General features: G+C 37.5%; 1 protein-coding gene and 1 pseudogene across 1 annotated transcript in view; one reads left to right on the forward strand and one right to left on the reverse strand.

Annotated features, from left to right (window-relative positions):
• SLC9C1 (solute carrier family 9 member C1) overlaps nucleotides 1-15,571 on the reverse strand; it is a 101,148-nt gene that overhangs the window by 55,346 nt on the left and 30,231 nt on the right. The window contains exon 10 of the mRNA XM_028504510.2: nucleotides 470-551. Within this exon, the coding sequence (XP_028360311.2) occupies nucleotides 470-551 (82 nt within the window). The remainder of the gene's footprint in view (nucleotides 1-469; nucleotides 552-15,571) is intronic.
• LOC114490501 lies at nucleotides 8,101-9,848 on the forward strand (annotated as a pseudogene).

The following is a 15,571-nucleotide window of genomic DNA, read 5'->3' on the forward strand; positions in this document are numbered from 1 at the left end:
ATAAGCTTATTGGAGGCAGGGGGAGGAGGAAGAAGGTATGGAGGGGAAAGTAGTAATGGAAAAATTCAATTAAAATGAACAAACAAGCCCTGGCTGGTGTGGCTCAGTGGACTGAGCGCCGGCCTGAGAACCAAAGGGTCACCAGTTCGATTTCCATTCAGGGCACATGCCTGGGTTGCAGGCCAAGTCCCCAGTAGGGGGTGCTCAAGAGGCACCCACATATTAATGTTTCTCTCCCTCTCTCTTTCTCCTTCCCTTCCCCTCTCAAATAAAATTTAAAAAAAAAAATGAACAAACAAAGAAGCTTACTATCCTAAACCTTTCATATAACTTTACATAGAGATCCAATTTCCCCTCTAGGTAGACATTGTTGATTTGCATTTATATAACTTTTTTCTTCATGTTTACCAATTTTTTACACATTTACAATACTTCTCTCTTCATTCAGAATAGTAATTAGTAGGCTTACCTAGTTTACTAACTACCATCGGCAAGACAATTTTATTGATAATCAGGGTAATTATGCATACTAACACTCCATGAAATAATATCTAGAATTGAAAAAAATACAAAGTGTTGGTGACAATTTCATGTAATATCTTTTATATTTACCAATGTAAATTAAGCTAGGTTGTACTATGCCAATAGATGCTCATGGAGGGGAGAATTTGGATGCCAGGCATGATGAAGGTACTCTGGGGATTCTCTGTCTTCCTGCACACATTTCATCCATGCTTTTGGAACCAAACCAAACATCAAGACATGGCTTGACAAGTAAACATAAACAGACTGGGGAAAAAATAGTAACAACTGTCTTTAAATCCCATTGCTGGATTTCTTGGGCCCTGGGAATATGCCTGTACTTTATCAATTCTTATCCACTATATACACTTCTGGCTGCATAGCCACACAGTTCTTTGCTCACCATTACCAGTACATCTGTATCAGACAATTCTTCTCAACCATGAAAAGAGAACAACTCAGAGGTGCTCCACCTGATACTGTGTCTTTCTGGCATCCCTTCAATGTCATCAAGGAGGAATGTTCTTGGTGTCCTTTGTTTTCTGTCTTTTTTATTCCAAGTTGGTCTTCATAGGCAAGTGGTGCAACACTTTTCAATCTGAACCTATTCACACCAGTTGATTTATGCAATCTGACTTCCAGAACCTAGGTTAAACCCCTAGCCAGTTCTCTGTTCTTTGGACACAGATGGAGGTTTCGAGAAACATATTTTAGATAGACATGCATTGTTATGTATATGTATTAATGGACATTTTCTCCCAGTTTGTGACTTACTTGTCCATTTCTATAGAACTTTCTTTTGAGGACCAATGTGTTTAAGGTTCTTGATGTCCAATTACTATTTTTTATGTACTAAGACCTCTTTGTCTATTTCAAGGTCACAAAGTCATTTTCTTATGTTCTTTTTTAGAACTTTTAGGGATTTTGATTTCATATTCAAGTCTATGATCCATCTCAAATCAGTGTAACATATCGGGTGAGGTAAATATAGATATTTTCTTTTCTTTTTTTCTGAATGAACATCCAGTTGTTTAGCACCATTTGACAAAAAGACTATCCTTAAAACCATTGAACTGCTCTGGCATCTTTGTCAAACATCAATTGGCTGTATAAATGCAAGCCCTTTTTGGAGTCTTTATTATGTTCCATTTATTTATTTTTATGCCCATATCTCACCAACTTAATTATTGTATCCTTATGTAAGTCCTTATGTCAGGTAATATAAATCCTCCAACTTTGTTTTTCTTTTCCAAAATTGTTATGGATATTCTATGCCTTTTATATTTTTGTATAATTTTAGAATTGGCTATTTGTTTCTAAAATAAAGCTGCTAGGATTGGATTGTGTTGAATATAGTGACATCCTAAAAATCTAAAGTCTTTCAATCCATGAATATGCTATAGCTCTCCATTTATTTGGGTTTCTAAAATTTCTCTCAACAATGTTTTGTAGTTTTCAGTGCAAAACTTCTACAAATTGTGGAAAGAAGCCTTTAAGATATCTACTTCCTGATATTTAGGTCTTAGATGTAATACCTCCTGTTGAGTGAACTTACTGACTCATTTCTAATGTTTTAATGAATATTAAATATGTTAGAAGTAATGGGAATTCCAAATTAGCTTATAAAAAGACTGTGGCTTCTGTCTTGGGTGTTTGTTCTTTCTCACTTGTTTGTTCATTCTTAGAGAAGTCAGTTACCATAGTGTGAGCTGACTAATGGAGAGACCCAAATGACAAGGGACTGAGGGAGGCTTCTGGCCAAGAGCCAGCAAAAAATTGCCAACTGCCTGCAAGGAAGTGAATCCTGTCAACAATCAGTTATGCAGCTGAGCTTAGCAGCAGATGCTCACGCTTCAGTTGAGCTTTTTGATGGCTATACCTACAGTTTATGCTTCAATAAAAGTTTATTATAACCCTGACTGACATGGCTCAAGTGATTGAGCATTGTCCTGCAAAGCCAAAGGTTGCTGGTTTGATTCCTGGTCAGGGCACACACCTCAGTTGCAGACCCAGTCCTGGGTTGGAGCGTGTGTGAGTGCCAGCTGACTGAAGTTTCTCTCACACATCCATATTTCTCTCTCCCTCTTTTTCCCTTCCTTCCCCTCTCTTTAAAGATAAATAAAAAAATAAAATCTTTAAAAAAGCACATGAGAGAAACTGAATCAGAGGTACCAGATAATCTGCATCCAGATTTCTGGAAAAAAAATGATTACCACAATAAATTTAGTTAACATCCATTCTCTCACGTAGTTTCACATTTTTCTTTCTTGTGATGAGGTCTTTTAAGACATCATCTCTTAACAACTTTCAAATATACAATACTGTATTGTTAACTATAGTCACCATGTTGTACTTTACATCTTCAGAACTTACTTATCTTATAATTGGAAGTTTGTAACTTTTGACCACCTCCACCCATTTCCCCCACTTCTCACCCCCCACCTCAGCAACCACTGATATGTTCTCTGTTTCTGTGAGTTCAGTTTTTTTAAGGTTCTGCATATGGGATTTTTTAATGTTAAATTAATATTTTGGACACATTTTGGACATAACCTAATTGATCATGTTTTATACTTTTATATAATTTTTAATTTATTGGCTAAATATTTTTTTAAATTGCATCATATATAATCTATCATTTTTTGGTAATGTCTTTGTTGGTGTTTGGTGTCAGCGTGGGCTAGCCAAATAAAATAAGGAAGTGTTACATTCTTTTCTAACTTGTGTAAGAGTTTGTATAGAATTGGTATTACTTATTCTTTACATGTTTGGTAGAATTTGCCAGTGAAGCCATTAGGGATCCTAGTTTTCTCTGAGAGAAAATTTTAATTTATGTATCTAATTTCTTTAACATATATAGGGCTATTCAGGTTTTCAAATTCTCTTGTGTCAACTTGGGTAAATTGTGTTTTTTGAAGAATTTAACCATTTTATATAAGAAGTTAAAATATTTTTTATGAAGTTACACATAGTTTCTATTTACTATTCCTTTAATGACTATATAATTTGCAGTCATGTTTTCCTTTTCTGTTACTGATATTGGTGATTTGTTTCCTATCTCTTGTTTCTTCATCTTTATCTCTCTTTCTCACCCTTTTACTCTTTTTTTATTTAACATTTTGAGATAATTGTAGACTCACATTCAGCTTGAAGATATAACACAGAGAGATCCTCTGTAATACTTACCCAGTTGTTTCTAATGGTAACATTTTCCAAAGCTATGGAAGCATATGACAACCAGGAAATTAATATTGACATAGTCAAAACATAGAACAGTCCCATTATGTTAATAACAAATCATGTTGACTTTTATAGCTAATTCACTTCCTTCTTGTCCCCACCCCTCTTTATTACTATAGTCACCATTAATTACTATAGGCAACCACTAATCTGTTCACCAATTCTATAATTTTGTCACTTAAAAATGTCATATATTTGGAATCATGTAGGATGTGTGATTTTTTTTTTGAGAGTAGCTTTTGCACTTAGCATAGTTCTCTGGAGACTCATTAAGGTTGTTGCTTTTATTCATAGTTTGTTCCTTTTTATTGTTGAGTAGCATTCCATAGTGTAGTTGCATAACAAAGTAATTAAATATTCCCTGTTAAAGGACATCTGAGCTTTTTCTGGCTTTTAGTTATTATAAATAAAGTTACTATAGTGGCTGGCAAGATGATGGCAGAGTAGGAGAATATATCATTCACCACCTCCCAGAACCAGACTGGAAATAAAATTAAAAAGGGGAACAATCACCTCAGTTAAATCAAAGGATACCTGGAAAAGAAACTTTCAACTAAAAATGGCCAAAAATCCCCACCCCTAGACTGGTAGGAAGGGCAGGGACATCTTAAAGGGGTCAGCCCCATACACATGGGCAGCAGGCCGAGGCTGCAGCATGGCTTTGGGAGCTTCCCCTTGAGGAGTGAAGCCAGGACCACAGACCAGGTTCCCAAACACAGACAGCCAGTGCCCAGATGGCCCACCATGTAGCATCCAGGGGTGAAAGGCTGAGGGGGCTCTCTCTGCTGGGGAGAGATGAAAACTGCTGGAGACAAACCCACCACCTTTTATTTTCTCTTAAAGGGGCAAAGCACAGGTTTTTTGTTTGTGGCTACTTACCTTAGGCCTCAGGAAGGGGAGGGCAGTGAGGACTGGAGTCACATGAGGGCATGCTAGCGTGGGAAGCACTGGGGAGAGTCTTGGGGAAGCAGCTGTGGGCTTTTTATAGTCAGGATAGACCTGGGCTCCACAGCAGACATCTTCCTTGAGAAGAGCTAGTCCCTCCCAGGGCAAAATCAATGACCTTATCCTGTGGGATACGGCTCCTCTCAGCCTCTGGAAATCTGCTTGCTACACTATATGAAATCCTGTTCACTCCACCTTATACCTTTTTTGTTCTTTTTTCAGTTTTCTCTGTTTTGGTCTTTTGTTCTGTTTTTTACCCGCCCCCCCCCCCCCCGTTTTTTTTTCTCCCATCCTACATCTTAACCATTGCTGAGAAGATAGCACATAAATAGACTCAGGGGTTGCCAGAAACTGGCTTTAGGGTGCAGCCAACCCATACACTTTCCTGGGAAACATACTGATGCTTCCCCCTCATGGGAGAGCCACAGAAACACACTCCTGGCATTGGGAAGACCTAAAATCTGAGCTCTGGAGGCCTACCAAGGGCCCTGCCCTGCTGAGTACAGGGTAATCTCAGGTGCACTCAGACTAGTGGCTCTGGGTCAGGGATCACACCCACCATCTTCCCTGAAGTGTGAAAGGCACTTGCCATGGGAGGTCCAGGACTCACAGCCCCTTGCTTCCACCAGAAGCACCCTCAGAAATAGTTGAATCTGTTACTAGTCTAAGATTGACATCAGGACAGCAGGTAGAGACAAGCAGAGGCAGATCCTGTGGTGACTTGAGAGATTTGCTGACACACCCTTGTACCCAGTGCTGACAAAAGCCAGCTTTGCAGAGCAGCTTAGCCAACCCTCGGAGCAGCCAAGCCCAGAGGAATCAGCCACAAATGGCGGATTGCCTATATCTTCAGAAAAGCTGCTGAGGGCCAGATGTGGACAGCACCTGATATTGGCTTACATAAGACTCAGACATCAGAGTGATATCCAAAAGGAGAAACTGGCAGGCAAGAACTAAACTCTGCTGAGACAAATCCACTTAGGTTTTTTTTTTTCATTATTTTCTCTATTTTTCTTTTTTCATAGTTCTTTATTATTTTTATGTATTTTTTTCTTTTTTGGTGCTCTAATTTTTCTTTCACGTCTCCTAATTTACTTTTATCTTTGATTACTCCATTGTTCCCTTCTTCTCTCCTTTTATCATTTCTGTTACTTTTTCTATGTTCCTTTTCCCCATTTTCTTCTTTCATTCATTATTAGTATTAGTTCCCTTCCAATTTTTCCTCTCATAATCAGTTTTCTTTCCTTTGGTCTTCTCATATTCTTTTTCCTTTCCCCCTTTTCTGCTATTCCATTTCTCTTTCTGCTTTTATTTATTTTTGCTCTCCTGCCATTGATATTGCTGTTGTGGTTTGGGGGGGAGTACCTTTTTTTGGTGTTGTTTTTGTGTTGTTTTGCTTTATTCTACCAGCACCTATACAATAGCATACAAGTGTGGTACCTGTTTAGCCTATTAGTCAGCAAGTGGGAGGGGAGTTCCCAACCAATGAATGGACCAATAACAAGCAGGACTCAAATACAAAAGGAGAGTCAACATAAACCACAAAAGGACATTCCTAGAGCATCCATATCAGGAGATCAAGGAGTCTGCACCACTCATTCCCACAGGACTCCTAACACATAACCCCACTCCACAAGACAGAGAGTCAAAGCAGATCAATCTAACATATAAAAACAAACATAAAGCAACAACTAAAATAGGCATACAAAGAAACAACCTCCAAATGAAAGAAAATAGAGGAATCTCCAGGAAGAGCTAAATGAAACTGAGGCAAGCAATTTATCATGCATGGAGTTCAAAGTGATGGTTATAAGGATGTCCCCAGTGAGAAATGCAAGGACTTAGTGGTCACTACATTAGCATAAAAAATAATATAGAAATCTTGAATAAGAACCAGTTGGACATAAAGAATGCAATATCTGAAGTGAAGAATACACTAGAAGGAATTAAAAAGAGGATAGACAAACAGAGTATAGAATCATGAGTTGGAAGACAAGATACAAAATAATGCCCAGTCAGAGAAGCAAAATGAAACATGACTCTAGGAGAATGAGGATAGTTTAAGGGAGCTTTAGGACAATATGAATGTAACAATATTTGTATCTTATGGATACCAGGAAAAGAAGAAAGGGAACAAGGGATAGAAAACCTATTTGAAAAAAGTCATATCAGAAAAATTTCCCAACTTGGTGATGGAGAAATTCAAGCAGGTTCAGGAAGCACAAAAAGTCCAAATCAAGATGAACCTAAAGAGGCCCACACCAAGACACATGACCATTAAAATGGCAAAATTTAAAGACAAAGTATCTGAAAGGCAGCAAGAGAGAAATAGCTAGTTACCTACAAAAGATCCCCAGTAAGGCTATCAGCTCGTTTCTCAACAAAAACACTATAGGACAGAAGGCATTGCCATAAAATATTCCAAGTAATGAAAAGCAAAGACCTTCAACCAAGATTACTCCATCCAGCAAGGCTCTGATTTAAAATGGAAGGTGAAATAAAGAGTTTCCCAGATATAATAAAGGGCTAAAGAAATACATTTCCACCAAACCAGCATTGTAAGAGATGCTAAAGAAACTGCTTTAAGATGAAGAAGAAATAGAGAGGTAGAAGAACACAGGTACAAAGGGGAAAAGTGTCAATGAATAAGAACCTATCAATAATAATTTTAAATGTTAATGGATTAAATGCTCCAATCAAAAGATATAGGGTAGATGATTAGATAAGAAAATATGACCCACACATGTACTGTCTACAAGAGACCCACATCAGAACACAAAGATTTACACAGGCTGAAAATGAAGGGATGGGGAAAATATTCCATGAAAATGGACATGAAAAGAAAGCTGGAATAGCAATACTTACATCAGACAAAATAGACTTGAAAACTAAGGCCTTAACAAGAGACAAAGAAGGTCTCTGCATAATATTTAAGGGAGTAGTCCAACAAGAGGATATAACCCTTATAAACATATGTATCCAATATAGGAGCACTGAAATATATAAAGAAAATCTTGGAGGACTTTAAGAAAGAGATCAACAGCAATATAGTAATAATAAAGGATTTTAATACCCCAGTGTAAACAGTGGATGGATCTTCCAGACCAAAAAATCAACAAGGATATAGTGGCACCAAAACCACATTAGATCAAATGGATTTAATTGCTATTTACAGAACATGTCACCTAAAGAAGCAAAATATACATTCTTCTCAAATGCACATGGGTCATTTTCAAAGATAGACCAAAGACAAACCAAAGATAGACCAAAATAAGCTGTAACAAATTCAAGAAAATTAAAGTCATATCAAGCATTTTTTCATTTCACAATGGCCTTGAAACTAGAAATCAGCCTCAAGGCAAAAACTCAAAACACGTTTTTCTTTTCACAATGAGTTTGTTGCCAGAAGACATGTGTCAAGAAAACCACCACTAAATCAAAGCCAAAATGGGAAAGGAAAACACTCACATCAACATTGTGGTTATTGGACACGAAGACTCCGGCAAATCTACCACTACTGGCAATCTGATCTACAAATGTGGTGGGATTGACAAAAGAACTATCGAAAAATTTGAGAAGGAGGCTGCTGAGATGGGGAAGGGCTCCTTCAAGTATACCTGGGACTTGGATAAACTGAAAGATGAACATTAGTGTGCTATCACCATTGATATCTCCCTGTGGAAATTCGAAGCCAGCAAGTATTATGTGACCATTATTGATGCCCCAGGACCCAGAGACTTTATCAAGAACATGATTACAGGGACATCTCAGGCTGACTGTACTGTCCTGATTTTTTCTGCTGGTGTTGGTGAGTTTGAAGCAGGTATCTCCAGGAATGGGAAGACCTGTGAACATGCCCTTCTGGCTTACACACTGGGTGTAAAACAGCTGATTGTTGGTGTTAAGAAAATGGATTCCACTGAGCTGCCCTACAGACAGAAGAGGGATGATGGAACTGTTAAAGAAGTCAGCACCTACATTAAGAAAATTAGCTACAACCCTGACACACTAGCATTTGTGCCAATTTCTGGTTGGCATAGTGACAACATGCTGGAGCCAAGTGTTAATATGCCTTAGTTCAAGAGATGGAGAGTCATACATGAAGATGGCAGTGCCAGTGGAACCACGTTGCTTGAAGCTCTGGATTGCACCCTGTCACCAACTTGTCCAACTGACAAGCCCCTGTGTCTGCTTCTCCAGCATGTCTACAAAATTGGTGGCATTGGTATTGTTCCTGTGGGCCAAGTGGAGATTGGTGTTCTCAAACCTGGCATGGTAGTCACCTTTGCTCTAGTCAATGTTGCAACTGAAGTTCAACAGACTTTAGTCTGTTGAAATGCACCATGAAGCTTTAGGTGAAGCTTTTCCTGGGAACAATGTGGGCTTCAATGTCAAGAATGTGACTGTCAAAGATATTCATCATGGCAATGTGGTTGGTGATAGCGGAAATGATCCACCAATGGAAGCTGCTGGCGTTAGAGTTCAGGTGATTATCCTCAACCATCCAGGTTAAATCAGTGCTGGGTATGCACCTGTTGTGGATTGTCACACAGCTCATATTACTTCCAAATTTGGTGAGCTGAAGGAGAAGATTGATTGTCTCTCTGGGAAAAAGCTGAAAGATGGCCCAAAGTTTTTGAAATCTGGTGACACTGCCATTGTTGATTTGGTTCCTGGCCAGCCTAACACATTGAGAGCTTCTCAGACTATCTTCCCCTGGGCCACTTTGCTGTTCATGACATGAGGCAGATAGTTGCTGTTGGTGTCATCAAAGCAGTGGACGAGAAGGAAGCTGGGGCTGGCAAAGTCACCAAGTCTTCCCAGAAAGCTCAGAGGGCTAAATGAATATTACCCCCAACACTTGCCACCCCAGTCTTAATCAGTGGTAGAAAAATGGTCTCAGAACTGTTTGTCTCAATTAGCCACTTAAGTTTAATAGTAAAGGACTGGTTAATGATTGCAATACACTGTAAAACCTTCAGAAGGAAAGGAGAATGTTTTGTGGACCACTTGTTTTTGTGTGTGTGTGTGTGTGTGTGTCAGCTTTTAAGTCTTTAGTTTTTAAAATTAGTACTTTTTAATGGAAACAACTTGACAAAAATCTGTCACAGAATTTTGAGACCCATTAAAACAAAGTTAAATAAGAAAAGAAAACTCAGAACACCTAAATACATGGAGGCTGAATAACATGATATTAAATAACAAATGGGTTAACAATGAGATCAAGGAAAAAATAAAAATGTACAAGGAAACAAGTGAAAATGAAAACACAGCATCGCCAAATCTATAAGACACAGTGAAAGTAGTTCTGAGAAGGAAGTTCATAGCATTACAGGCCTACGTGAAGAAGAAAGAAAGATCTCAAATAAGCAACCTAATTCTTTACCTAAGAGAATGAGAAAAACAGCAAATAAAGTACATAGTGAGTAGAAGGAAGGAAATAATCAAGATTAGAACAAAATTAAATGACATAGAGACTAAAAAGGTAATTCAAAGGAGCAATGAATTGAGAAACTGGTTCTTTGAAAGATAAACAAAATTGACAAACCCTTAACCAGACTCATCAAGAAAAAAAAGAGAGTACCCAAATAAATAAAATAAAAAATAAAGTAGTACTTCTGGCCAAGATGGAGGCATAGGTAGATACACTTTGCTCTCCTTACACAACCAAAAGAAGGTCAACAACAAATTTAAGAACAAAAAACAACCAGAACTGCCAGAGAATTGAACTGTATGGAAGTCTGACAACCAAGGAGTTAAAGAAAAAAACATTTATCCAGACCGGTAGAAGGGGCAGAGTCAGGAAGCTGGGGTGGAGAGGACCAGGGCAGGCAAGGCAGTGGCTGGCAGACTGAGCAGTCCCACATTTGCGTGCCATAAACCAAGAGGAACAACTGGGGAGCAAGACAGACTGCATGACCCAGGGTTCCAATGAGGGGAAATAAAGCCTCAAAACATCTGACTAAAAAAACCTGTGGGGATTGAGAAAGTGGAAGGAACTCCCAGCCTCAAAGTAGTGTTCATTGGAGAGACCCACAGGCTCTTAGAAAGAACACAAAACCACATACCTGGGAATCAGCACTGGAAAGGCCCAATTTGTTTGTGGGTAGTAGAGGCAGTGACTGAAAGCAGGCAGAGAGCTGAGCAGGCAGCATTGTTCCCTTTTGGACCCCTCCCCCACATACAGTGCCACAATGCAGTGACATGGGTTGCCTCGCCCTGGCAAATACATAAGTCTCTGCCCCTAACTACATAATAGGCATGCCGAGACAAAAAAAAATATGGCCCAAATGAAAGAACAGATAGAAGCTCCAGAAAAAATACAGCTAAGTGATGAAGAGATAGCCAACCTATCAGATGCACAGTTCAAAACGCTGGTAATCAGGATGCTCACAGAATTAGCTGAGTATGGTCACAAATTAGATGAAAAAATGAAGGCTACGCTAAGTGAAATAATGGAAAATGTACAGGGAACGAACAGTGATGGGAAGGAAACTGGGACTCAGGCCAATGGAGTGGACTAGAAGGAAGAAAGAAACATCCAATCACAAAAGAATGAAGAAACAAGAATTCAAAAAAATGAGGAGAGGCTTAGAAACCTCCAGGACATCTTTAAACATTCCAATATCTGAGTTATAGGGGTGCCAGAAGGAGAAGAGGAAGAGCAAGACATTGAAAATTTATTTGAAAAAATAATGAAGATTGTTCCCCAATCTGGCAAAGGAAATAGACTTCCAGGAAGTCAGGAAGCTCAGAGAGTCCCAAAGAAGTTGGACCCAAGGAAGCACACACATCATCATTACATTACCAAAGACTAAAGATAAGGAGAGAATCTTAGAAGCAGCACGAGTAAAGGAGACAGTTACCTACAGAGGAGTTCCAGAGGATAAAAAATACAAACAGTAAAAAAAAAAAAAATACAAACAGTAAAATGACAACAAACTCATAACTACCAACAACTGAACCTAAAAACAAAAACAAAAACAAAAATGAACTGCGCAAACAACTAGAACAGGAACAGGTTCACAGAATTGGGGATCACATGGAGAGTTATCAGCAGGAAAGGGGAGTGGGCAGAATTGGGAAAAGGTACAGGGAATAAGAAGCATAAATGCTTCTTATAGAAGCATTTGGTGGGAGGAAAGATACAGGGTGTGGGGGAATAAAGGGGAGAAAAATGGGACAACTGTAATAGTAAAATCAATAAAATATATTAAAAAATAAAATAAAAATAAAAATATTCTCTACCTCAAAAAAAATGAAAGAGAAGTAACAACTGATACCACAGAAATACTCAAGATTGTAAGAAATTACTACAAACTATTATTTGCTAAGTAATTTTACAACCTTGGCAAATGGATAAATTTCTAGAAACATGTAATCTTCCAAAGCTGAATCAGGAAGAAGCATAAAACCTGAATGGACCAACAACAACTAGGGAAATTGAACCAATAATCAAAAAACTCCCAGAGCACAAAAGCCCTGGACCAGATGGTTTCCCAAGCAAATTTTGCCAAACAGTCAATAAAAACTAACCTCTATCCTTCTCAAACTATTCCAAAAAATACAAGATAAAGGTAGACTCCCAAACTCTTTTTCACAAGGCCAGTATTATCCAAATCCCAAAATCAGGTAAAGACATAGAAAGAAAGAAAATTATAAGCCAGTATCTCTGATGAACACAGATGTTAAAATCCTCAATAAAATATTCACGATCCGGAACCAGCAATACATTAAAGAGGTCATACATGGTGATCAAATCAGATTTATTCCAGAGATGCAAAGATGGTACAATATATGCAAATAAATAAGTGTAATACATAAATAAAAGGAAAAATCACATGATCATATCAATAGATGCAGAAAAAGCATTGATAAAATCCAGTACCCATTTATGATAATAAAACACGCAGCAGAGTGGGAATAGAGGCTGCATATTTTAACATAATGAAGGCCATATACATAAAACCTACTGCCAACTTCATACTCAATGAGTAAAAAACTAAAAGCATTTCCCTTAACATCAGGAATGAGACAAGTGTGTCTGCTTTTCTACTCTCATTCAACATAGTACTGGAAGTTAGACACAGCAATAAGACAAAAAGAAGAAATAAAAGGCATGCAAATTGGAAAGGAGGAAATAAAACTGTCATTATTCATAGATACTATGATATTGTACATAGAAAATTCTGTAGGCTCCACCGAAACACTACTAAACCTAATAAGTGAATTTGGCAAAGTAGTGTTAGAAAAAAACCAATATTCAGAAATTGATGGCATTTTTGTATACCAACAATGAACTATTAGAAAGAGAAGCTAAGAAAAGATCACATTTACTATAGCAATGAACAAAACAGCAATAAAGTACCTAGAAATAAATTTAACCAAAGAGATAAAAGACCTGTACTTGAAAAACTATAGAACATTGAAGAGATAAATTGAGGAAGATGCAAATAAATGGAAGCATATACCATGTTCATGGGTCGGAAAAATTAACATCCTTAAATTGTCCATGCTAAAAGCAGTTCATATATTCATCACAATTCCAATTAAAATACCAATCACATATTTCACAGATCTAGAATAAATATTCCAAAAATTTATATAGAACCAAAAGACCCCAATTTGCCTCAGCAATCTTGTGAAAGAACAAAAAAGTTGGAGGAATCACTCTTTCTTATATCAAAGTATACTACAAGACCACTGTAGATAAAAGAATATGGTACTGACATAGGAACAGACCCATAGATCAATGGAACAGAATAGAGAGCCTAGAAACAAATCTATGTCTTTATGGTCAATTAATATTTCACAGAGGGAGACATGTACATACAATGGAGTAAAGACAGTACCTTCAGTAAATGGTGTTGGGAGAACTGGGCTGGCACGTACAAAAAAGAAAAAAAGGAAACTAGAACACCAACTTACACCATACACCAGAATAAACTCAAAATGGATAAAAGACAAATATAAGTTGTGATAACATAAAAATCTTAGCAGAAAACAGGCAGTAAAATTTCATGTATCTCACATAACAATATTTTTGTCAATATATCTCCTAGGGCAAGGGAAATAAAGGAAAAATAAACAAATGGGGCTATATCAAATTAAAAAGCTTTTCCATGGCTAAAGAAACCATCATCAAAACGAAGAGAAACAACTGTATGGGAGAACATATTTGCCATCGATACACTGGACAAGGGTTTAATCCCCCAAATATGGAAAGAACTCATACTACTCAACACCAGGAAGACAAACAATCCAATTAAAAAAAAAAGGGTGAAGGACCTGAATAGACACTCTTAATTATAAGTCTCATTTTCTTATGTGCTCACATGTATAGTAATATTTGATTTCAGGTTGGACACTATGGATTATACATTCTTGAGAATCTTGGTTGTTATCTTCCCTTAAAGACTTTGGAGTTTTGTTGTGTCAGTCAGTTCATGGCCTGGAAGGTCATATTATCCTCACAAGGCATGGCTTTAGTCTTTCTTAGACTGAGTGTAGACTAAACCTTACTGTAGAGCATAATTCTCATTTCTGAGGCATGGTCTTCCTGGGATCACAACTTAATACAAGTGGTGTTTATGACATTTGTACTGTTCCTCATCAGAACTGTAGTATCTGTCAGTTCTGTGTGGCCTCCAGAATGCCCAAAGCTTCCTACTGGCTCTCTTTTGCCATATCTCCTTTAATACTCTGCTTGCACAGATTACTGTTAGGCTAATGACCCCAGGGAATCCTCATGCAGATTTCTTGTGCTCTTTCTCTTTACACGTCTTCCCTCCCTGGCTCTCAACCTCACAAATTTAAGCTGCTTCGGTAGCCCTAACTATTTTTTATACTCAGTGAGACTCTTCTCCGGCTTCCACTTCTTTGTGCCATAATTTGGAAGAAAGCCAGAGTGAATGCAAATTCACCGAATATGTTTATCCTTCTCTCATGGACCTAACCATGTGATATCTTTGTCCAATACTTAAAATCAGTTGCTTCCTATATTTTAACCAATTCTATAGTTGTTTACTATGGGAAATAAGTCTGATACCCATTATTCACCATGGCCAGGGCCAGGATTCCACAGGTATTGGTATGCTTTTAAAGTTCCTGAAGCATTCTAAAATGCATTTAAGGTTGAGGACACTGAGTTAGTTAAATATAATTTAATAGTATTAAGAGCTAATGTTTATATAGTAAACATATTGTATAAAATATCAGGCTTAATTATCAGTACAATCCCATGAAGTAAACACCAATATGGGCCAATTATACAGACGGGAAATTGAAGCACTAGAACTTACCAAAGGTCATTTAACTTGTGAATAGCAGAGACAAGATTAAGTTAATATTTTTAACCTTTTATTGTACTGTATTGTATCTCTTCAGGGGTATTAAAAGTTAGCTGTAGGGTTCAGCCAAAATAAAGTAAGGAGGGAATGTTACTTTCTTCTCAACTAGTTACTACTAGTGAGGACATTTCATTAAATGATTTTACAGTGCTACCTCGGTACTTGTTGGCTTCAGAACTCATCAAACCTGGTATTCATCACATTTTGATGAGAAAAAAATGTTTAGATTTTTAGCATTTAGTTTAGCATTTGGTGCTTGCTCTCCACTCATTGCACTTGCTAGAACTTGTATGAGTCACAACACCATTCCCCAAAAGAAAATGCTTCATCAATTGTTGCTTGCCATTCATTGTAACAAACTAACAATGAGTAGGAGATACCACTGTATCTACTAAGTTTTTATTTCAAAGAAAGTCTACATGGCATCATTATCATCATAATAATCATCATCACCATCATAGCTTATATTTACTGTACATTTACTATATGTTAAACAATCTATTGTGCATTTTATG

Source organism: Phyllostomus discolor, chromosome 2 (genome assembly GCF_004126475.2).
Source record: "Phyllostomus discolor isolate MPI-MPIP mPhyDis1 chromosome 2, mPhyDis1.pri.v3, whole genome shotgun sequence".
Lineage (NCBI taxonomy): Eukaryota > Metazoa > Chordata > Mammalia > Chiroptera > Phyllostomidae > Phyllostomus > Phyllostomus discolor.